We start from the raw sequence: 24,456 nt of genomic DNA on the forward strand, positions 1-24,456 counted from the left end.
AAATGTGCGATCAGTAATCCCTTGATAAAATTAGAAATATCACCTTTAGTTGTGCCCAGTAAGAGTTCAATGCTCAAGATTTCAAGGCTGAAGAAAATGGAGGAGGTGGAACACCAGGAAAAATTGTTAAGAACCCCTGGCCTGGAGATATCTCATGTCGTCTGATCACATATCTGTTAATAAAGTGCTTTAGTTAAGTATTACTTTCAATTATTTGGTCTACTGCTGTTATCCAAATGTGTGGGACTACAGCTATCATCAAGCACGAATCAAGATCACACTGCCCTTTGAAGCATTTGTCGTATATTAGTGGACATGAGCGCTTCAAAAGACAGTAGAACATTCTGGTGGTCTTTGACTTAAAAAAGGTTGGGAACATCCTGACCAATAGTGATACAAACACCTGGCATGTGTGTTTAAGACCTTGCACATATTTAGTAGATAGGAATTAATATTTGTGTATTTGCGGGAGAGATTACAACAATCAATACAATAGATATATTAGCTTGACCTTTTCTTTAATGTTCGATGTGCTTCAAAAGGGAACATAACCAAGGATGGTGGTGAAAACAAAAAAAAAAAAAAACTGATCAGCAAATTTACCAGTGTTAAACAAACTCTTGTAACGTTAAGGGTAACCCTTACGAGGGTTGTCATACTATCGTAATGATTCTTGTGTTATTATTGTGATATCATTTCAGTCGCATTTTGTTTCAGATCATTTTCGTGGTTACCATCATTTAGAAGTGATTTTTAACAGACACCTCCACTCGATCACATGTTGACGTCGTGGCACTCATGTTTAACAGCTTACAGCGTCTAAACTTCGCAAAATGTCCAATTTAGTCATTGAAAAGCTCCTTATTTACGATTTGGAACTCTTTTTTACTGCTGTTTTTTTTTAAAATAGCATTTTGGTATTTGTTTTCTGTCTCTTACAGATTTTTTGCTTACACTCCTGCTAGTGCTATGACAATAAATGTAGCCCTTGACTAATATTGTCCTATTTGGGCTTAAATAAATACACATCAAGGGTTAATTTATCAAAGCTTAATTTTACTGGGTGCTATCAAAGAATGCCACTGAAGAATTTTGATACTTGATATACAAACATTACGTACAGAAGGATACACAATAAGAAAAAAAAACTTTATTGATGCCACAACAAGCTGCATGAAAACAGCAGTGACATAAAAAATACTACTCCCAGTTTTAAATGATTGTAATAGAGAGACCCAGACTGTATATAAGCCCCAGATTAAACAGGAGGGCTCTAAGATTAAACCGAGGTCTCCTGACAAGAAAGGAATAGAGACAGAAATAGAGAAAGCACCGTTAGAGGCGGCAGGGGTTTCTCTCCCAGCAAGACAAGTGGCGGACCTAACATTTCCTAATTGTTTTCAGTCCCGCAGGGGGAGAATACCAGGACGACAGGCAGTGTTATGGGTGCCGAAGGTTGGGCCATATTTGGCGGAACTGTCCTTGAAGAGAGGGGGACAAGATGTCGATTTGGACTAAAATTCCCCCTAGGTTCTCCAGGGACCAAGATGGTCGAATTAATCAAGGCTCAACCAGAACGTCCTCTTGGAGGAAGACTTCCCTCTCGGGGCAGGCCGCTCCGAATAATAATTCGTCGCTGGGGGGGGAATACTGTGAAGGATGGCCGGCCATTTATCCCGGCCAATACCCCCAAGCCGCCAGCTGGAGCCCTCCTTGCAGCATGGAGGTCCCCAGAAGACCAGCAGGGCATCATGGACAATGGAGTTTTTATGCAAAGCCCTGCTGGATGCCGTGGGGGCCACAGGAGGGAGCTGCAGGGAGGACCGAGGGCTTCTTCGTGCCCTGTGACCCGGAGGTTCGTCATAGGAAGAGCGACGGACTTCCGGGTTGAAGAAAAGGACTATTTACCCTGACCCGGAAGAAATAAGGACTTGTGGACTGTTGGGCAGAAACACCTTCGGGTGAGGGAGTATAAAAGGACTATGGGAACTCCCAGACAATGAGCTGAGCTGGGTGGAAGGGTGGCAACGCGTCTGGGGGCTGGAGGATTGGTTATTTGTTATTATTGTGATTTATATGAGTATTGTGGTGGAGAGTGTGCTTTGTGCACTGTGGAAGAAAAATAAAGTCAACATTTGGACTTTTACCTGGTGTCTGGAGTCGTGGACAGGGGTTCAAGGGAGCGAGAGCGCCCCCCTATCGTTCACATACCATATATACTCGCATACAAGCCGGGGTCTTGAAACCGGAAAAATCGGTCATGAAATCAGACCCCGACTTATACACCCGTTCAAAAAATACGATTTTTTTTTTTTACATCTTCTTGCCTTCTCCAATCTCGCACCAGTTTCTCAGACACATTGAATTTTGTTGCAGCAGTGCAGTTACCAATTTCTTTCGCCACTTCAGCAACTTTTATTTTAAAACCAGCTTTATATTTTCTTCTGATCAAACGCTCCATTGTAGATAAGGGATGCTCTTACAATAAAGGTGTATGAGGGTGTGAGATACAAAAAACACAAAACAGTGCAAACGTTGCTTTGGAGTAGTTTGGGTATTACCGTGTGGTCACATAGGCACAATACGTAGAAAAAAAAGGTGTGTGCTCCGTGGTTACTCTCTCAGGTGAGCATTAGCATATCATAATTTCTTTGACCAATAGCGTGAGATTTCCGCATTCGACTTATACAACCGACATTATAAAATACTGGAAATTATATGGTAAGATCAAGGCCCAACTTATCCGCAGAAGAACTTAAGCGCGAGTACATAAGGTAGTTTGTACAGTTACTACTGTCATTATCACTGTCTTCCTTTTATATTACTTATCTAAGTGTATTACTCCAATTTTTCTGGAGTGTGTTGCAGGCATCTATTTCTAAATTTGTTCATGTTTAAGAAATAGAATTAAGCTTGTCCGTGAAAACACTGAAAATCTTTTCTTTTTCCTTTTGCTTGTTATATAAAGGTTCAAGTGCATTACTAAATAACAGATTTTAGTTTTTATTGCTTTTTGTATAATAACGATGGGGTTTGTATAATAACAATGAAAACGTCAGTGTCCCATTGAAATTTTCTTATGCTAACAATGCTAAGAACAATCATTCAGGCATAACACTTGGAACAAACCACCGACCCGCACTGCTTCAAAAATCAGATGCCCACCCCAGACATCATAAGAGCCTGTATCTACAAAAAGTTGGGATTGAGAGGGGGGCCCCCATAACAAGTTTGCCCCCCAGTTCAAAAGCCATGCTCTGTTTCTAGCAATATCCCATAGAAAAATGGGAAAACAAAAACAATAACAAAATGTTATTTGTTAATTTCTGACAATGTGTGTCCCTGATATGCTGAACAGATTAGGATATTATCGTATGATTTGTCTTTATAAACATTTGAGCTCTGTTGTCCATAATTTTTTCTTAACACCCAAACTACTTCAGATTTGCCTGGCAGTGCGCTAATGCCTTTCACTTCTTGCGTGTTATAGAACAATGGTAAATTATTCATATGGCAAAATTCAAGAACCACATTAAAACAGTCCACAAAATTATTTGTACGGTCATCATCACCATTTTGTCGCTACATGTTAGAAGACAAAATAGAGAATGATGGCAAATCTTGGTCCTATGAGTAAGGGATATGACTGGAATTTACCATGATATTGTTGTGTATGAACCCTCTTCTGTATCTTGCAGGTTTTAGATGAGGGTACTCCTCAGTGCTTGTCACCTTGATTTCCCAAACCTTTTTCCACGCCTCATACAGCTGGACGTGAACGGGGTATACACCAGAATGGTGAGGAGCCACTGCGTAGCCCATGTCAGTAGGGATTCCATGTTCCTGCAATGGAAAAATAAATAAATAAAGACAAGCTACTTCCAGCTCATTCACAGTAAAATCACTTTTCAAAAAAAATCGCACAAAAACATCACAAGGACAATAAATGATTCATTCCTCCTTGTCAGAAGCGGTTAACTTTACTTTATGAACTAAGTGCTTAATGCTTAAAACAGCATGCTTTAAAGTATTCAGAGGGGTCTTACTTTATTACTGTAATGGCCAATATTTAAAGTCCCATAAAATTTTGATAGGCCTATTTTCCAAACATTACATATTTTTAAATATTTCTCAAGTCAGGATCCATTAAGAGGCTGCCAAAGTTTGAACATGGTTACAGGGATGGGAAAAAAACACAAGTTCACTTTAATACTTAAAATTCTATGCAGTGCAGGACTGGGTCACAGGGTAATAACCCCCGGGCTGAACCGTAACTAAAATAAACCAGCCGTCAGTTATACAGAAATCCTGTACTATATTGTCCTTTGCTTTCCTAAAATATCATCCGGTAGGAAACTCTCTTTTTTGTTATGTCTGCCACTCAGAGTCTTCTCCCTTTATTTTGTGCATTAGTGTGGTAAGGTGCATTTAGGGGTCCGGGCCGACGTACGATTTTAAGAAATAAAAACACTGCATCTCGGGCTCTGTGGGTAGGTACGGATGTGGCACTGTGCTGATGCAGGGTGTTCAGTGTGGAGGCCAGTTGACCGCTTTGTGATGGGCAGGTGCGATTAGCTCAGCTGTTCCACATTGGCACTCCCCGAGTCGTAATTATAGCACTGAACTGATAGGAGTACAAAAGGAATCTGAGGAAAAAGGAAACAGATGAAAAGAACGATGGGTGAGAAATCAAGAAAGTGAGGATGAAGAAGAGAAAGAGCAGAATTGGGGTGGCAACCAGTGAAAAATGAAAGCAGTGAAGTAAAGCGGTCGGGTGTGATGGATGGGATGCCAACTGGGTGGAAGGGCAGACAGAGAGAACATATTTGGGACAGTATCTTCCTCGAAATGCTAGAGGGCAGCCCCCCTGGGTTGCTACTGTAGCACAGATCCACACAGGGCATGCTGGGAGTTGTAGTTTGGAGCAGCCCTGTTGGGTTCTGTGGGTGCCACCAGGGAGTGCTCTAGATGCACTAGAGTTCCTAGAGGAACTGCTTTCACCACACCTGGAAGGGCAGCCAGAAGGTGGTCAAGAAATACCTGGAGCACTTCTTAGTGCACTATAAAAGGAGCCGCCTCACCACCAGTCGAGAGGCCAGAGATGGGAGGTGGAGGACAAAGCCTGCGGGAGGAACAGTGGAGACAGATAGAAAGAGACAGGAAGATAAGAACAGTGCATTAAATCTTTGGTGCTTTGTACTGTGCGGTGTGGTGGGGAGCAAAAGAAAAATGCATCCCCATTTAAATAAAGGTGTGCTATTGGGAAAGATTTGCGTCTCAGCCTGTCTGTGTCGGGGTTAGGGGAGCAGTACGCCCTCTGGTTGTTCACACATAGGGGAAACGCAGTGGTGGAGCTGCATGTTAGACAGTCCAAGGGTGGATCGGATCGCTCCTGCAAAGTTAAAAAAAAAAAAAAAAAAAACATTATGGGTCACGGTTTAGTTTAAGTACTGCAAAAACTCACCTATTGTTCATTTACTCTAATGCAACAAGACCTTCACAAAGGCTTCTTTTGGTCTTGATAAGACTTATCAAACATTAGTAGATCGGTTATTCATCTCTGTGCAGTATGGCATATTGACATGCTGGTAAAACTACTTGTTATTTTTGAGGATTCACAGGCCTTGTATTAAATATGTAACATTAAGAGAAATGTGTCTCAGTAAAGCCACCTCAGACCAGTGAGGCTTTGTTAGCAGGTCTGATTGCAGACATGAGGAAACACGTTAGTGAAGCTTTGTAAGTGTTCTGAAAACCCAAAGAAGAGTATATTATGGTGTTGGTAAATCACAGTAAATGAGTAATAGATGCATTTTTGGAGTACCTAAGTGTCACCAGAAATATACCATGGCATTCACAGAGTTCCAAACTTATCGGTCGTGCCATAAAGCAGTGCCATGGGACCATCTCATTCCAATTTTTTGAAGTCGCAACTCTGGCCACAACTGAAACGTCTTTTTTGTTTCTGTGCAGATGCTTTGCACTTTCTTCTTCCATCAAGAAGATTGAAATTCATTGGAAACATCCATCCATCCATTATCCAACCCACTATATCCTAACTACAGGGTCACGGGTGTCTGCTTGAGACAATCCCAGCCAACACAGGGCGCAAGGCAGGAAACAAACCCCGGGCAGGGCGCCAGCCCACCGCAGGCATTGTAAACAGTAATGAATATTTTGTTACTGTTACTATTTTACAAGGTCTCATGTATTTTCTGATTCTGGGAAAAGTGTTTTGGGGTCCTTTAAAGCTTGATTTAACATGTAGCTGTGGTACGTGGCTAATTACACAGGCATTTGGCAGGCATACAAAATTAACCATGTTGGGTGGTGCAGCACCGATCAGTGTTATATATTTGGTGGCAGTGCACAAAATATTCCCATTATGATGAGCTAATATATCCTACCAATGAAAATACTGCAAGTTTTTTTTTTTTTTTTAAGCAAGTGGGGTGCAAATCTGGCTAGAGTACTGATAGGGCAGTGACATAAAATATAAGTTAAAGCATTCATACAAGAATGTTCTGAGTATGGCTGCTACAGCTCTGTGATGTCACTTTGGCCTCACAAAGCACCATAAGGTGTGGGGAATAAAAAAGTTTGTCTAAGCTAGCTGCAATGCGAATTTATAGAAAAATATTCGGTGAACAAGGTCACCGGCGAACACAGGATATTTGCTGCAGAAAACGCTTTTGCAAATTCTGCCATTCAACATTACACCTGGTAGGAGATTCTCTCTACTGCTGTCGATCTGTTAATTCTGAGTCCTGCAGCTGGAACTGTTTAATACCAAACTAGCTGTCCCCCGCAGCTCCGCCCATGTAGTAGTGAAACAGGACAAAGGTTAAAAATCAATAAAAAATGTAAAGAAAATGTAATCACTTCTGTTAAAAAGAGTTTATATTGATAGGTTTTGTATCTAAGGGCCTCTTGATATACAATATTTTTGGTTTTGTAAAAAGTTGGCAAAGTATCTCTGGCCAAGTGGAAGGTAGGTACACGCCAATGTCAAACGTTGGCCACTATATCTGATCACGTTCAGCTCTGATGGGACAGCGTCCCCCCGCTTGGGGAGAAGACCACATGGCCATAATATTTCTGCTAATGAGCAGGTACTCTCTAAAACACACATAGCTCTGATCTCTCTCTCAAAAATGTTAAACGTTACTTGTTAATAATCTGTAGATGATAATGTCTGCTGAACAAACAGGTATCGCTAGCTAAGCAGAGGCAAGGTATGCTCCAACACGTAGCGAGAGGTAGAGCGACTCGAACTGAGGCTGGCCCGTGAGTGAGGTGGGCTCTGCCTGGCTTGCTACTCCTGAGGTCCTGTCTTCCCCCTCCCCTCGGTCCGCAGCATCTCTCTCACAGATTCACGTGAGAGAAGTCGGAAAATCAACCAGAATGTTCAAGCAAATTATAGAAAAAAAACCAATCTAAATCTGTTAAGTAGTTGTCTTGTGAAAAGCGGAAAGACATACATACAGGAGAAAGTAGGGTGAAATGACACCTTTTATTGGCTAACTAAATAGATTACAAATGCAAACTTTTGAGGCAGCTAAGGCCCTTTCATCAGGCAAGGTGTATTTAGTTAGCCAATAAAAGGTGTCAATTACCCTACTTTCTCCTGTATCAGTCTATTGCTAACACAGTACAACACTCTACTGCTATAGACATACAGACAGGCAGACAGACATTGGATTTTATATATACAGGTTGACATTCAAAAATCCGGCCATCGATAATCCGGTTCCTTCAGATTTCCGGCATGGATTTCAGAGTGCATTTTCAAATTTACCGCGTTGGCGCGTCACTGTTTTCTGGAGGCACCGTTTATGTTTTGATGGCGCTGTAGTCGATAATCAGTTGTTGGGTCTTGCTTGCATCTGCTAACAGGCATTCCTGCTCATTCCTTTTCATTTTATCATTTTTTTGCTGCTGAATAGCCCCATTATGGATTGAGCAAAGAAAAGAGGTGGTGTCAAACATAAACACTGTGCGTTGTCGATCGCAGAGAAAGTGGAAGTGCCAAAAAACCTTGATAGCGGCGTGTCTGTGCGAACCATTTGTGAAACATACGACATTGCCTCTTCAACAGTGTTTGATATTAAAAAACAGAAAGAAAAACCGTTAAAGTTCTTCTCTGACAGTAGATCAAAAAAGCAAATGTTTGTAAAGAAGTCAATGAAGGAGGGAAAAAGTTCTCATAACCTGGTTTAATCTTCGTGTAAGTGAAGGTGTGGAAATTTCTGGCGATTTATTAAAGGAGCAAGCCAAAGTGGTTCACGAAGAGCTGGGATTGCAACACAATTGTGAATATTCAGAAGGTTGGCTGCATTGTTTCATGTCGCGACATGGCTTACAGTTTCGTTTCGGCATGTTGGGAAAAACGTTCAGCAGACAAAGATGCAGCTAGTGCATATGTGGATGAATTTGCAAAGTTAGTTAGTGATAAACATTTAAGTCCTGAACAAGTGTACAATGCTGACAAGAATGCCTTGTTTTGGAGATGTATGCCTAAAAGAACTCTAACAACTGAGGATGCAGAATCGCCATCGGGGTTTAAAGCTTCGAAGGATCTCGTCACGGTAATGTGCTGCTCTAATGCTGTGGGTACCCATAAATATAAGTTTCTCGTTATTGGGAAAAGTTTGCATCTGAGGGCCTTCAAGTGTATGACACAGTTTCCTGCCCATTACTGTGCCAACAAGAAGGGGTGGATTACTACTGATATTACATTGGGTTGGTTTCAAAAATGTTTTGTTCCTGAGGCTAGGGCTAACTAAAATTCTATAGAACTGTTTTATTTAGTTGGTGAACATTAAAATTTCATTTGCTTTTCATTTAGTGTTTATTTTTCTTTATTTAAAGGACTGTACAGGTAGTCATTTTCTGTTAAATATATACAGCATATATAACCATCCAAAATCCGGCACTCCTCAGGTCCGGAGGTTGCTGGATTTTTGAATGTCAACCTGTTTGTAGAGATGGCCCAACTCTAAACTGCTTCATGAGCAAGATCTGAATGTGACTGTTTGCACCTTTCTATTGGAACACAAATAACAAACTCTTATCTAGAAGAACCGTGGCAGTATTTAGATTTATGACTGCAAGAGACGTGACATTAATGTTACTCTGAATGAAACTCAAGACTGAGCCCCACTACTGTGTTGCCACCCACTTCTGCCGAATAATAATTCTTTGCATTTATATAGCGCTTTTCTCACTACTCAAAGAGCTCAGTAATTGCAGGTTAAGGGCCTTGCTCAAGGGCCCAACAGAGCAGAGACCCTTTTGGCATTTACGGGATTTGAACCGGCAACCTTCCGATTGCCAGTGTAGATCCCTAGCCTCAGAGCCACCACTCCGCCTCATATGTAACTAGGCTGGCATCATATGTACAGGAGGACTCTGGTCCTAAGTCTCATTATCCATCATATTTAAACTTTGGCCTTTGTAGCCACTTTTCTCTCAAAGAATAAAATGGAAGCTCTACCCCAATCAGGCTAAAGAAGTGTTCCCTTACCACAAGTGACTCATTGATCTTTTGACTACATAGGCTGTGACATCACCGTCCCTATAAGTCATTCTCACAATGATTCTTGGGACCCCATCTCTGAAACTTTTCACTCCCAGCTGCTGTCAACCTGGTGAATCAGAATCACGGCATCAAGGGTAAGTGGGTTTGTTTGAAATCTGCTCTGCCTGTTTGCTTTCCAGCCTAACCCATAGCTCTTATCTAACAGAACTTAAGAAGTATTCCCTTAACTGAAGCCACATTTGGGTGTTTATTTGCAGCTGCTAGAACATCAGTGTCTCTTTGGATCAGGCTAACACTAACCTTCTATTAAGCTTCATCCACTGTAGCCAGTCCGGTGTTTCCGAGTTAGGAAATCAGAGATATCTGCATTCCTTTACTTTGGATGTTATCCTCTCTTTTACTCGCTTGCCAGTGGGGTTTGAATTTTGATCTTCGTACTTACCACTCCTCCCATGAATCTCATCCAATCAAGCTAAGCAAACATTACTTTAGCCCAAGCGGCTGGTCAGGCCTTTGACTGCAAGGGCTGGGATGTCACTATAATTTGGGAATAGCCTCACAATAATTCCTGTTACTTTTACCAAGTCTGGGTTTATGCAGAAGGCCATCTCTGTCACTTCAGCCTTCAGCTGTTACCGGCGTTACACTGAGAATTTATTTTCTGCTTAAATGCACAAAAAGTAGACATTAATTTTCATTTTTCAATAAGCTTATCCCTGAGTGTTTTCTTAGGTTGTATAGGCCCCTGGTAGTGTAAAGCCTATTTTAACAACCCCAAATTTTACCCTTCAACACTCACATTAAAATGACGGCGCTGTATAATATGTCCGCCTGATTTATATGTACATGTAGCCATGGCAACCATCGGAGTGACGCACAGAAGCTCAGCTACAGTTAATCGCTGAGCCGATAGGCAAGTTGCCGGTGCGTACAGTAAAAACAGTGCACCCCAGAAAAACAGATGGCCTAGACCGCCATAAACCAAATATACATTTCAGACTCATAAAATCATAAGACAAAGTGAACTGAACTAATGAGGGAAGGAGAAAGCAAACTGAGAGAGCAAGCCCTTTAAGCGGAGCAAATCATGTCAAGTATTCCCAAGGAGCAAGCGAAAGTGTTCCATTTTTTCCATTCTTGATGGTTAGCGTTTTCCTCCATTGTGCACAAAACAGGCACATAAAATGAAACCCTAAGTGCCTTGTTAGTGTCATCGGATTAGAGCGAAGACAACAGAAATTTATGACAGCAGTAACTTTTTCATACTTATAGGGAGAAGTGGGAATGAAATTTGGACTGCTACGGGGTATGGTTTCAAGTTTAGAAAGGTAAAATGACTTGAGAAAAATCAACCTACGTCTATACAGAAACCATTGTGGGGAATCAAAGTACCTTTATGGTGCCGCTATGAACTACAAAGAATGGCCTGATTCAAGGTGCTGTTCCATTAAAAGCAAGAAAGCTGAAGGAAATCGTGCACCTTCTATGTCACTTGCAATTACTTCAAATGTAAGACACCAGAATTTGTTAAGTAAGATACTTAATATGTACATTCTTTGTGTTGAAATTTAGTTTTTCTTCATATCTTTGCAAGAAAAATGCTTAATCACTTTCACAATCACACACCATAGTTGTACAACCTCAATTCCAGAAAAGTTCAGACAGTATGGAAAAACAAATAAGAAGTGATCTGTAAATACTATTCACCCTGTACAATACTGAAAACACTACAACAACACAATATTTGATGTTTTACCTTGTAAATGTTTTTAAATATTTATAAATTGGGCTTATTTTAAAACCTACATATATATATTTGGTATCATTCTTTTCAGATTTATCGAACTTTAATGTGATGTTGTTAGATTTTCAGATTCTTATTCCGTTTTTAAAATTATAAACTAAAAAATATCAAGAACTCACATCCCACAACACAAGACTTTGTGCAAAGAGATTTAAGCACGCCGGAAATAAAAGACAAAGAGTAGGACAGCTGCTGTACAGGCTTTTAAATGGTCGAAGTGCCATCCGAGATGCAGATCACATGGCACGGCAGCAAGCCAGCAGCTGATCGAGCAAAGAGGAGGTAAAAAAAAAACTGTATTTGTTTTCCATTGTATCAGCGTTTAAGAAAGGGTTTCGGAGGAGCAACTTGGGGTGTGTTCATCCCCCCTCTTCACAATGCGAGCGGCAGAGACGTGAAGTGGCTGGTGCAATGCAGGCTGGGGGAGTTGATGAGAGAACTGAGTGGGGGCGAATTCCCTACTGTGTATATATATACATATATATATATATATATATATATATATACACACATATATACATATATATATATATATATATATATATATATATTGTCACACACGTGCGAGTAGGAGGCAGCTAAAGGGCTCGAGTAATTGTAATAAAACATCCGACCAGGGAGCGGCGGAGTGCACTGACTGTCTTTCTCAGTTCCCTACAGACTTTTCCCGGGAAATCCTGCAAGGTTCCGGCACCTCTGAAGACGTCACTTCCGAAGCCGTCCCCTTTGATGACGTCACTTCCGAAGCCGGCCCTTTGATGATGTCACTTCCGAAGCTGGCCCCTTTGATGACGTCACTTCTGGTTCCGGTCCCTTTGACGTCACTTCCTCTCAAGACCTTTAAAGCCTCCATCTTGGGCTACTATATGTAGTCAGTTCTGTTTTGGACTCTGTGAGATGCACATTGTTTCTTTGATAAGAAAACCCATTTGCAGCTGGGAAAAACAATATACAGGTGGCTGCCCCAAACCTTTATAATGTCTTGGACTCGTTTTATGACTATATATATATATATATATATATATATATATATATATATATATATATATATATATATATATATATATATATATATATATATATATATATATATATATATATATATATACACACACGCACACACACTAAAATGTACAAAAGTTGGAACAGTTGCCTTATTTAGAGTGCATCTCTGGTCAATTCCATTGATTGGACGTGATTAGGCAAACACCTCTCTATATAATAAAGTCCCATCATTGATAATAAGTGCAAAAACCAACCCATTAAGTCGAAGAGGCAGCTTGCAGAGCTTAGAGAGGGTTGTAATGTAGCAAATTTGAGGAAGGCTATAAGAATTATAAGAATACCTACAACAATTATGACTCTGTTATCCTTAAATGGAATAAGTTTGTAACAACCAAGATCTGACTAACTGGTAAAGCTAAGCAAGCAGGGGAGAAGGGCCTTGTTAAAGAAGGTGAATAAGAACCCAATGGTCACTATGGCTAAATGCTAGATAACCTGTGTGGAGATGGGAGATACACAAGCTTGGCACATGAAAGCTTGCTTAGAATTTGTATACAAAGCACCTAAAGGATTCTTAGACTATGTGAAAAAAGATTCAAGGGCCTGATAATACCAAGATTGAACTGTATGCTTGTTTTTCAGTGGCAGTGACTAGGAGACTAGACAGAGCTGATGACAAGCGGAATGTAACAAAGTGTGAAGATATCCTTAATAAAAAACCTGCTTCAGAGTCCTCTGGACCACTGAATGGGACAAATGTTTACCTGCCAACAGAACAATGACCCTAAGTACAAAGCAAAGGCAACACTGGAGTGGCTTAGGGTCACCTCTGTGAATGTTCTCGAGTGGGCCAGCCACAGCCCAGATTTAAACCCAACTCCACATCTCTGGAGACAACTAAAAATAGTTGCCCACTGACAATCTCCATCCAGCCTGACAGATCATGAGAGGATCTGCATAGGAGAATGACAGAAAATCCCCAAATCCAGGGATTGTGAAGCTTGTCACATCATACCCAAGAAGATTCCAGGCTGTAACCGCTTCCAAAGGGGCCTCAGCTAAGTACTCAGTAAAGGCTCTGAATACTGGGGTCAATGTGATATTTCAGTTTTTATATTTTTCATAAATTAGCAAAAATTCCTAAAATCTTGTTTTCAATTTATTATTCTTGGGGTATTATTGTTTGATGAGGGGGAAAAAATTAATTTAATTGATGTTAGCTAAGGCAGCAACATAAGAAAATGTGTAAAAATGGTTAGGATCTGAATACTTTCTGAAGGCGCTGTATTACAATATATGGTATGACACCATATTATATTATATTATGGCAGCATGTTGTGAAGTTGCAGTTGTTAATGCTACTGACCCACCACCCCAGGGCTCAGTCTGGGCCCTGCTATGCAGGTTGGGATAATCAGCAAAGTAAAACTGTCCTGGAGTGAATAAATGGTGGTGTGTGTCGTATCGCTGTGCCTAATCCTGCCAGGATATTCATCGACTTCTTGTAATCCTGAAATGGACATGTCGAACAGAAGGATAAATTAATAATGTCCTGCAATGAGCTTTTTTTCCCCCCCATGTATGGCTCATTCCTTTTTTAGTTGGGTTTGCATATAACGCACTAAGCACCAACTGCAAAAGTCCCTGTCTGTCCGTCAGCATGAAGCAACTCGGCCACACGTCGACCAATTTTGTCCTGATGAGGCACACTCATTCTTCAAAGAAATCTGTCGAGACAATTCAATTTTTGATCAGATATCTCAAACAGATTGCGGCGTACAAATTTTCAATTTCTCACACTGAAATGGTGAATTTATGAACTTCTCCATCTTAAAATGTTAAAACGTTCTGTGTGACTTCATCTAGGAATGAGTTTACTGTTTCAATTTCGCCTTGAGTGGTTGTTTGAGCTTGTATATTTTGTAGATTTTTCTCTTTGACCAGTCTGACAGCCAATCAGATGCCCAATGCAAGAAAGTCAAATGCTGGGCAGAGCGCACACACTAGCAGCTCATACTGCAGCAAACATCTTCTGCTGCCTGAGGTAAGTCAACTAATAAAGTACAAAAAAAGTCACATCTTTAGAGATAAATGGAAGGGGAAGGCAATAATGTAAACGTAAATAAGACTGAACTGACTGAACACTATAATCTGCAGATTATTACTGTAAAGTACCAACATTATCTACCTGCAGTTAAACGATGTTTCAACTAATTAATAACACTGGAAAGGTGTAGCTGCCCTGACTGATATAAACATATGGCGGGTTTAGAAATGGACAGTGGTGTTGGCGTGTTACTGTTCAATGGCTTAAGCCCCTGATTTTTCAGTTTCAGTTTTCATAAACAATTGCGGCAAGAATCCTGATCTTCTTGCCCATCGTGGATTGACAGTTTCCCCGTTATACAATGAATCAGTTCTTTTCCAGGTTCTTACTTATGTAATTTTAATGAATTACTCTTTTAACAAATATTAATAGCTAAATGAGGAACTTATTTCAGATCAATTTCTACTTTTACAGGATAATACTGATTTTGGTTTTATGCTAATAGTGGTCATTTTGTATTAATGGTTATTTTTCAATTGCTAATTATTGGATAGTTACTCTATTGGGAATACTTTTAAAAAGGTTATGTTTAAGAAAACTGAACAAAATTCACAGACCCTTCACCATCAGTTCATCAGTCAATGCCATTTTCACATCACTCGAAGTGGACTCTGCTGCATAAGAAAGCCATTGAACACCGCTGTTTTGAACTCCGTTGTAAAGTGATGTTAAAAAGCAAGCATTTAATGTAGTCTACTAACACATGGAATTGCATTCTGTTACAGCTATTGCTTTTAAATGAGTCATTATTGCAAGTTATTTATTAAAAAAAAATTTTGTAAATGACTTTTGGATGAAATAAATATAAACGTGAAATGGCGCACCGTTCATATCAACTAATTTAGTCTCCGAATGCAGCTGAACCTTATACCATGCATACATTGTCTAACTTGTTTCTGTCTGATGCTGCCAAAATCTGTGTATGAACTAGATTGAAGATGTCTGATAACAGAAGGCAAATCAAATGTAGATTATATTATATTAGATTAGCAGAAATTGTCAGATGATCTGCATTTACGGGGTGTATTAATAAGAGGATGAGACAGAGGAGAGGAGTCAGCATAGTTTCTTGGTGCAAAGAGAATTAACATCAGCAACATCAAGGAACTGGTTATTCACTTTCTCGCACCAGACAGCCTCTGTGTCCAGTCACTATTCATGGAGTGGATGTAGAGGTGGTCCACTCCTACGAGTACTTGGGGGCGCACATTAATGACAGGTTGAACGGCCTCGGAACACAGAAGAACTATATAAGAAAGGACAGAACAGGCTCTTCATCCTTAGGACACTTTTAATGTGGAAAGTAACTTCCTTCACATCTTCTATAACTCTGTGATGGCCAGTGTGATTTTCTATGCTATGGTATGCTTGGCTGGTAAATTCACTTAAAGAGAGTCCTACCAAATTAACAAGCTAATTAAAAAGCAGGCTCAGATATGGGTCACACTCTGGACCCCATGGAGGTAGTGACAAAGGACAGAGTTAAAACAAAACCGAGTGCCATTATGAACAAGTCTGCACATCCTCTCTGTGACACACTAACACTGAGGACTTTCAGCCAACAAAACATTCAGCAGAGGTGTGTCAAGATATGTTATGGGCGCTCCTTTATACCAATAGTAAAATCCCTTTATTTGTCCCTGGGGGAAATATGGCTTTTTACAGAAGCATTTTAAATAAATAAATGCAAGGGACATTCAAAAAGTTTCTGAACTTTTATATTTTTGTTGGAAACGGTGACAGCGGGAGGAGTAGTAATTGGTCGTGTCTGTGAGTATCATGTGACTAGTTCGGTCTGGCATGGTGGCTGCCCTTGCAGTTTAGTATAAGAGTTGTCACCCTGTGGCGAAAATGGCTGTGAAATTTTCAAATTGCACCAAAGAGGAAGAGCGTTCTCTCATACGCTTTTTGCGGACGGAAGGTGTGCTGGGAGCACAAATTCATCTCTGTATGTGTGTTCAGTTTGGGGATAAAGTTCTCTCTCGTCTATAAGTGGATTGAAAATGTTTGAAAATGGCCGTACTAGTGTGACGGATGCAGAGCGCTCCGGACGTCCACCTACAGCCACGACCAGATTTTCATGTAACGATGATATGAAAGCAGTAGTGCATCAGTGGCAATGCGCTCAAACCAAAATATTAAAAAGTTAGTATGACGCTGGGAAAATGGCATTGCAAAAGGTGGTGACTATGTAAAAAAATGATGTAATTTGTTTTTTAAAATCTTAATAAATAGAGTTAAAAAAAAGTGAAGAAACTTTTTGAACATCCCTCGTACATAGAGATAAATAAATAAATATATATACACCAACACCATAGTCTAAACACATACTAGAATGACTGAATTTAAAAAGAAACAAACCTTGGCAATCACAATCACTGTGAGGCGTTATAAAATTCTGTCTGTCTGTCTATTATATAGTGTGTGGTAAGATAGCCCCCCGTATACAAACAGACACGACACCAGATATCCAAAACACACACGTTTAATACTTTTCTCTGCACTATACAGCACCACACAATGCTCAATTAGCCAACTCTGTCCCTCTTCCTCTCTCTTCTTCTCTTCCTACCGCCCTCACTCCTATAAACGCAAGCTCCATCCTCTTCCTCCCAACTTCAGCTCGTCTAATGGAGTGATGTGGCCCCTTTAATAACAGCCCGGATGTCCTCCAGGTGCTTCATGACGATCTTCTGACGTCACTCCCTGCCACAACCCAAGGTCCAGGGCTCCATAATCCTCCGGGCACCCCCTGGTGATGGCCACTGGCCCCAACAGGGTTGAGCGTCCAAGCTTTGATCCCGTGGCCCCTATGCAGACCAGGATGGCTGCCCTCTCATGTCCCAGGAAAGGTATTGGCCCTCTCCTGGTCCTTCCAGGTGTCCCAGCTGGGCAGGATCCCTAGCCCTCTGCCAAAAGGGCCTTTATCTATCTATTATATAGTGCCTCTCATATCTATCTATCTATCTATTATATAGTGCCTTTACCTATTTATTATATAGTTTCTTTATTTATCTATCTATTAACACCATCCAACTTTTGCTCCTTAGGGACAAGCTGACAGAGATGCGAGTAGATTCATACCTGGTGTCATGGATCGTGGCCTACCTTAAAGACAGACCTCAGTATGTGAGTCTTGGGAACTGCAGGTCTGACATTGTGGTCAGCAGCACAGGAGCGCCGCAGGGGACTGTACTTTCTCCGGTCCTGTTCAGCCTATATACATCGGACTTCCAATACAACACGGAGTCCTGCCACGTGCAAACGTTTGCAGGTGACACTGCTATCATGGGCTGCATCAGGAGTGGGCAGGAGGAGGAGTATAGGAAACTAATCAAGGACTTTGTTGAATGGTGCCTACAACTAAACACCAGCAAAACCAAATAGCTGGTGGTGGATTTTAGGAGGTCCAGGCCCCTCATGGACCCCGTGATTATCAGAGGTGACTGTGTGCAGAGGGTACAGACCTATAATTACCTGGGAGTGCAGCTGGATGATAAATTGGACTGGACTGCCAACACTGATGCTCTGTGTAAGAAAGGACAGAGCCGACTATACTTCCTTAGAAGACTGGCGTCCTTCAACATCTGCAATAAGATGCTACAGATGTTCTATCAGATGGTTGTGGCGAGTGCCCTCTTCTACGCGGTGGTGTGCTGGGGAGGCAGCATAAAGAAGAGGGACGCCTCACACCTCGACAAACTGGTGAGGAAGGCAGGCTCTATTGTAGGCATGGAGCTGGACAGTTTGACATCCATGGCAGAGCGACGGGCGCTGAGCAGGCTGCTGTCAATCATGGAGAATCCACTGCATCCACTGAACAGGATCATCTCCAGACAGAGGAGCAGCTTCAGCGACAGACTGCTGTCACCGTCCTGCTCCACTGACAGACTGAGGAGATCGTTCCTCCCCCACACTATGCGACTCATCAGTTCCACCCAGGGGGGTAAACGTTAACATTATGCAAAGTTATTGTCTGTTTTACCTGCATTTTTATCACTCTTTAATTTAATATTGTTTTTTTATTATCAGTATGCTGCTGCTGGAGTATGTGAATTTCCCCTTGCGATTAATCAAGTATCTATCTATTATATAGTACCTTTATCTATCTATCTCTCTATCTGTCTGTCTATCTATTATATAGTGCCTCTCATATCTTCCTATTTATCTAGATTAGATTGCATTAGATTAGAACTGGATTGTCAAGAGAGGTTTGGGTGTGAGTTGCCTCGGAGGCTGCAGAAATAAGATTCCGATCTTCAACCAAGGGATGGATGGATTTTGACTTTTTCTTTAACTTATAGTATGCAAATGTACTCATCAGAGAACCAAAAAGCATGCAAAGCAGCATTAGATATATCAGGAATTTATTATTCATGCCTCTTGATAGACTGAGGCCTTATATAAAATTAAGAACGCGACCTTGAGACGGAATGATTGCTTCTGTGCGAGTTAAACATGTGCTCAAAGTCGTTTTACCTGCCGGGTGCACATCTCTTGAGGCACTAGAAATACGCTGCCTAGCTGGCCACCACTGCATATACAGTGCTCTCCTATGGCATATGGCTCGGCATAATTTAACAGGACATGGAGACAAAGTCAGAAAGGGTGGAAGAGGATAAAAAACATTTTAAAGAAAATGCTCCACAAAAAAAAAAAACAATTGGGTGAAGCTGGGAAATCAGGACTTGAACTGGGCTCAGTCTATATAAAATATTCATCTTAACCTTTCAAGCATTTCCAATCAACTAAATTATTCAAACCTCCTGCACAGAACCAGAAAAAAGTGGAACACGTAAAGAAAAGAAGAAGAAATCCGACACCACCCAAAGTAGAAGCGATTAAGCGGAGCTTAAAAAAAGACAGAGAGTCTCTTTTTGGCAGCGTCTGGACAGATTGTACACATGAGATCCAACGCTCAGGTTGTTCTCCAAAGATCAGCGTTAATCCCTGGTTAATGGCCTAGCTCCCACTGCAGCAGCAATCAGGCATCCTAACGGAAAACCAGAAGACACAAAGGCAAGTTTTTACATGCTTGGCAAACCACATGATGGCAAACCATTTGATTAAACATTTCAGTCTGCATGTTTCACAATAACGACAAAACAATACACTGGGTGCCATCCCATTATGAATCTCAGTTGAGCAGCTACTCAAGCAACTGCGCATGTATTCCCCTGTAAGTTCAATGGAAGATCTGGGGGCCTTTATATCATACTATCTGCACATTCACAAAGAAAAAGGATTACAAAAGCAAAGAAAACAAAATGATGCATTAATAATACATCATTAGTTCAAAATTGATAAGTGACTGAAGGTAATTTATATCAGCAGCCCAGCTTGGCTCTGTGGTTACAATTAGCAGTCTATTCTTAGAGGCGAGTGGTGCATATGCACGCAAAAGCAATTTAAACTTGCCACAAATGCTAGCAATGCTTCCACTTAGTGCACTTCAGCTCAAATCTTCTGATTCCTGATGGGTATGATGTATTTTAGTGGAAACAGCGGGGATAAAAAAAAATCCAGACATTTCCACCAGGGCTGCCGAGTTAGTATGTCTCATAAAGAGCAGATTGGTTATAGTCTAGTTCTACAGTAACAGACGATGCCCCTTTAATGTGGATTAACAGTTCACACAACCTTCATCTTGGCGAATCATCTCAAAAGGGTTTCTGGGCTGCCTGCTAAATTCACTTTTCCACGTACTTTACGTGTTATTGCTTTTTGACACGGCAGCATAACTGCCTTGAATAAAGGTGTCAATCAAATATATAATAATAAAAATATTCATAGAAGTAGAATGCAGGCAGATCATTTTAATGTAAGTTACACAGGAGTTGGCGGTGGGATCAGAATCTGTGAAATCACATCTCCAAGCCCCCATCATTTGTCTTTAAGCCACCCTTTGTCAGCTAAAAGTGTCTGTCATTTAAAAGTTGTTTGTTTACTGCAACTGGTTAATGAAACCTGTTCCCAAAGACAGGAAAAAAATAAAAAAAAGGCCATTAGAGCAATTTATATAGAATGGCATCACGGTACAAACTAGCAGACATCTGATTCTGTACCAATAAGAAATAAAGACTCCCTGTCTTGTTGACAAATTATTTCATTGGACTGGGACCCTCTCTCCATTTTGATTTGCAGTTCAAGAGAACAATTTACATGAAGCATACTCTTGAGGGATTAAGGCAAAGGAGGGAAAAGTGATAAAAGCAATAAAGCAGATTTGCTGTAAGTGAAGGGGTCCTTTTGAAAAGAGCTCATGTATAATGCAGCTTACTTCTTCTTATTCTATTTAGATGTCAGGCTTAGATTATTAAAAGGAAAAAAGAAGGGAGACGGTGATGCCACAGTAGACAGCAGCAAGCTATATGCTGAAAATGTACCACAAAACATCAGACGGGGTAGAAACTTCACGTAATATCTGATCGGTTTTCTTAATTACAGCATCATGGGAACACATCCAGGTATATAGTGCAGCTTTTAGTTTTTTATTCATGTGCACTCTCTTTGCAAACTTTATCTTTGCTCTGTACTTCTAAATAGTGCTGTGTACAAATAAAGTGGAGGGAAACTGGAAAACCAAACAGAGTACTCCCCATAGACACCGATAAGGAGACAAACTGAACCCAGGTCATATAAGTAAACTCATAAGACACTTCCTTTTGGATATCTTTCTGTTCGTCTGTTTGTTAGCTCGCTAATCGCGCAGAAATGAATGAACTGATTTTCATGAAATTTTTACATGTGCCTTCTTGTTGGTATAACTTAAAAAATACACTATACAGAAAGTTGTATCAGGGAGAGGGATTATAATGGGACGGAGACAACTCAAAAAACAGCACTGACTTAGGGACTACAATTCCCATCAGGCAGCATGAGTCAGTGAGGGCAAGGATATAATCATCAGCATGCGCAAAGCTTTGTAGTGGCCAAAGCAGAATCAAATCTGAGACTACAGGTACATACAGTATTTTCATCTCCATTAATGTGGCATTGTACTCTTATTCCAAAGCTGTAATCCCACAAGACATCTTTTTGTCTCATCGTGAGTTATGTTTAACCATGTTGAATTTCCAAAAGACAATTTTACCCCTGTTTATTTATGTCCAGTCAACACTGCGTACCTTAAATAATACATTACAAAGTGAGAGATGACAATCTTTTGCATGCCAAAGTGTAAAGTGGATATTATGATCAGGTTGATGGTTTGTGCTGGATTGTAGGACAATGGGCCTCATGTATAAATGGTGCGTACCCACAAAAATGTTGAGCTCACATCGAGATGTATAAAAATGAAACATTGTGTAAAGGGATGCACATTTTCGTGGCAGCCTCACACCACGTGTACGCATTTTTCTGCTCAGTTTTGCAAACAGGTGGCACCCAGAATCAAAGCAGTGCTACTGTATCTGTATCGTTTTCCTTTTTCATATTTGTATCCATGATGTTAGCATTATCAAATATACAGAAATTAATTGGATATGGTTTACAAATTTAATTCACTTGATTGTATCATTCTGCAACAATATAATGGTGCATGGACTATTCCAACTGCCATAACTGCTGTAGCGTTGTTAGATGACATCGTAAATGGAAGAATTAGAATTAGTGAGCACGTATTTATAGATGATGATGACTGGCTTCTAAGTCGATTTCAGTTTCTAAGAGCTATCTTGTTGGAGCTGTGTGATGAACTGGCGCCGGCCAGATTTACAAAAGTAGACTTTGAGGAATTGTGCTCTGCCAGCTCCTTTGAAAGTTCTGGCCACTCTCGGGTTTTTAGCCGCAGGAGCTTTTTAATGTGAACTTGCTGACCGATCAGGTATTTCACAAACATCACAGAGCCGCACCATGCCAGCTTTATGGGATGGTATTATCCGCTTGCCATTCAGATCTACAAGATTTCCTTACACTGTGGTTAAATTGGCAAACAGAAAAACACAATTCACTGCAATGTTCGGTTTTCCAAACATAATCAGAGCTGTCGGCTGCAAGCACATTGCTATTCCAACACCGCTGGAAAAGTTACATCAGCCAGGGATGAATCACCAAAAGAATGAGCTGGTATAACCTCATCTATAGCAGCCTATAAAAACAGCAGCTCCACACAGTCACAGGTGGTTTTTCCAACTAGTGCAGCAAAGGGCAAGCAGTCCTTTTAAAGATAGCGAGTCACCTCAAAGAGCCATTTAAAGATCAGAGAATCGATCCATTGTGGTGCTCTGTGCTGATGCTACACTATAAGGCATCTACACAAAATACATTTGCTTATGTAAATAGAAAGCATCTTCACTATATTAATGGGCTTCTCTACAGTCCACAAGAAGTGTGCTGCATTGTGCATGCTTAATGTGGCACACGATCAGGTCTTGCCCATACCTGGAGAGATGTGGTAGGATGAACCTGACTCTGACCCACCAAATGATCAGCCAAACTGGACAGCATTACAACTACATTTGAATGTAACTAGTAGAATGTAAAAGAGGTAATCAGATGCAGCATTTTTTATCTAATTCATTTAAATTGTGGTCAACATCACATTGTACACCCTTTATATTCCTTAGTAGGTGGCCATAACTCTTACAGAATCCACTATTGCATTTTGAGACTCCAGAACAGAGTCCGTCAGCACACAGCCAGATGGTCACCCAGTGGTTTCTGTGGCAGAGGTGTGTGAGCAACCAGCATCTGAAGATGTGCTGGGCACAGCAGCATCTGAAGCCATGTCCTCAGCATGAGGGTCAGCTTTTGTAATATTGTCTGAAACAAAATAAACAGTGGGCTGTGACTCACCTTTTCAAAGTCATCGACTTTGATATCTGTCCATTTCTTATTTATTTCAGGCACTCTGTGACTTTCTGAGTTTGAACTTTCAAGTGTCTCTCCCACTCTGTATCTCTCGATCAACCTCCTTATGTTGCTTATACCACTGCCTAAGCCAACAAATAATACGTTTTTCCTTGCCTCCAGTTAGCATTCACTGAAATTCTTTTTTTCCACATGCTTTTGACATTGTCTGTTAACAAAGCACTGAACAGAAGGGGCTTTTTATATTGATTTGCATATTCAAACATGAAATTATGGGAGGAGTTGGGCTGTGGCTGTAGACGCATGCATGTGCATTAAATTTCATGTTCATTGGGGTTTCTAAAGGGGAAATGCGTGAAACTTGGTGTACGTAGTTTTATGCATCTGGATTTCCGGTTTTGTCCTTACAGCATGGTTTAGTGTGAATTGTACGCACAGTGCTATACAGGCCCAATGTGTTTTTATTTAATGTTAATTTCTGCTTTTTTTAATTGTGCGTAGTACTATATGCTTCTGTAAATTAATTAAAAAGAAGAGAAAATAGTTTACTTTTTTAACTACCATTCTTAAAAAAGGTTATTTCAGGTAGGGTAGTTATACTTACTAATCACAGCCAACTAAACTTATGTGAAATTTAATGAAATATTAAAATTGCAAAATAATGATATATGGATAGACTGACAATATGTTACTAATTATTATTATGAACTGGTATCTCATCCATGGTTTGTTCCAGCATTGCACCCAATGCTACTGCAACTCTAGGCAGTTTCAGAAAACGGGTGGATTGATGGTTGACAGATATAATAACATCATAGCCATTCATCTTCCACAGCCATGACATAGTCAACGGGAAATTAATCTTGTAATGGCAGCAAGGAAGGAACAAACAGAAATGAGATGCCACTTATATTTTCAATATATCAAACATGAATATGATCCATCTATTCATTCACTGAATGCATATAATCCAATTAAATGGCTTTGCAGAGTTGGACAGGCTATCACAGTAGTACTGGTCAAGACAAGGTCCAACCCTGTATGAGGTACCAATCCTTCACAGGGCGCCCTTATGCTCACAATTTAGAGATGCCAGTTCACATAACATGCAAGCCTTAGTGATGCTAGAAGAAGACTGGAATAATCATTGCAAAAACAGTGCAAATATCAAACAGGCTCTGACTGAGA

At 40.5% G+C, this 24,456-nt stretch overlaps 1 protein-coding gene across 2 annotated transcripts in view; it reads right to left on the reverse strand.

The window, feature by feature from the left end:
- Nucleotides 1–24,456, reverse strand: part of ndst3 (N-deacetylase/N-sulfotransferase (heparan glucosaminyl) 3) — a 491,728-nt gene that overhangs the window by 312,901 nt on the left and 154,371 nt on the right. For both annotated transcript variants that reach the window (XM_039759612.1, XM_039759611.1), the window contains exon 5: nt 3,658–3,843. In XM_039759612.1, the coding sequence (XP_039615546.1) occupies nt 3,658–3,843 (186 nt within the window). The remainder of the gene's footprint in view (nt 1–3,657; nt 3,844–24,456) is intronic.

The sequence above is a fragment of the Polypterus senegalus genome, chromosome 7 (assembly GCF_016835505.1).
Source record: "Polypterus senegalus isolate Bchr_013 chromosome 7, ASM1683550v1, whole genome shotgun sequence".
Taxonomy (NCBI): Eukaryota; Metazoa; Chordata; class Cladistia; order Polypteriformes; family Polypteridae; genus Polypterus; species Polypterus senegalus.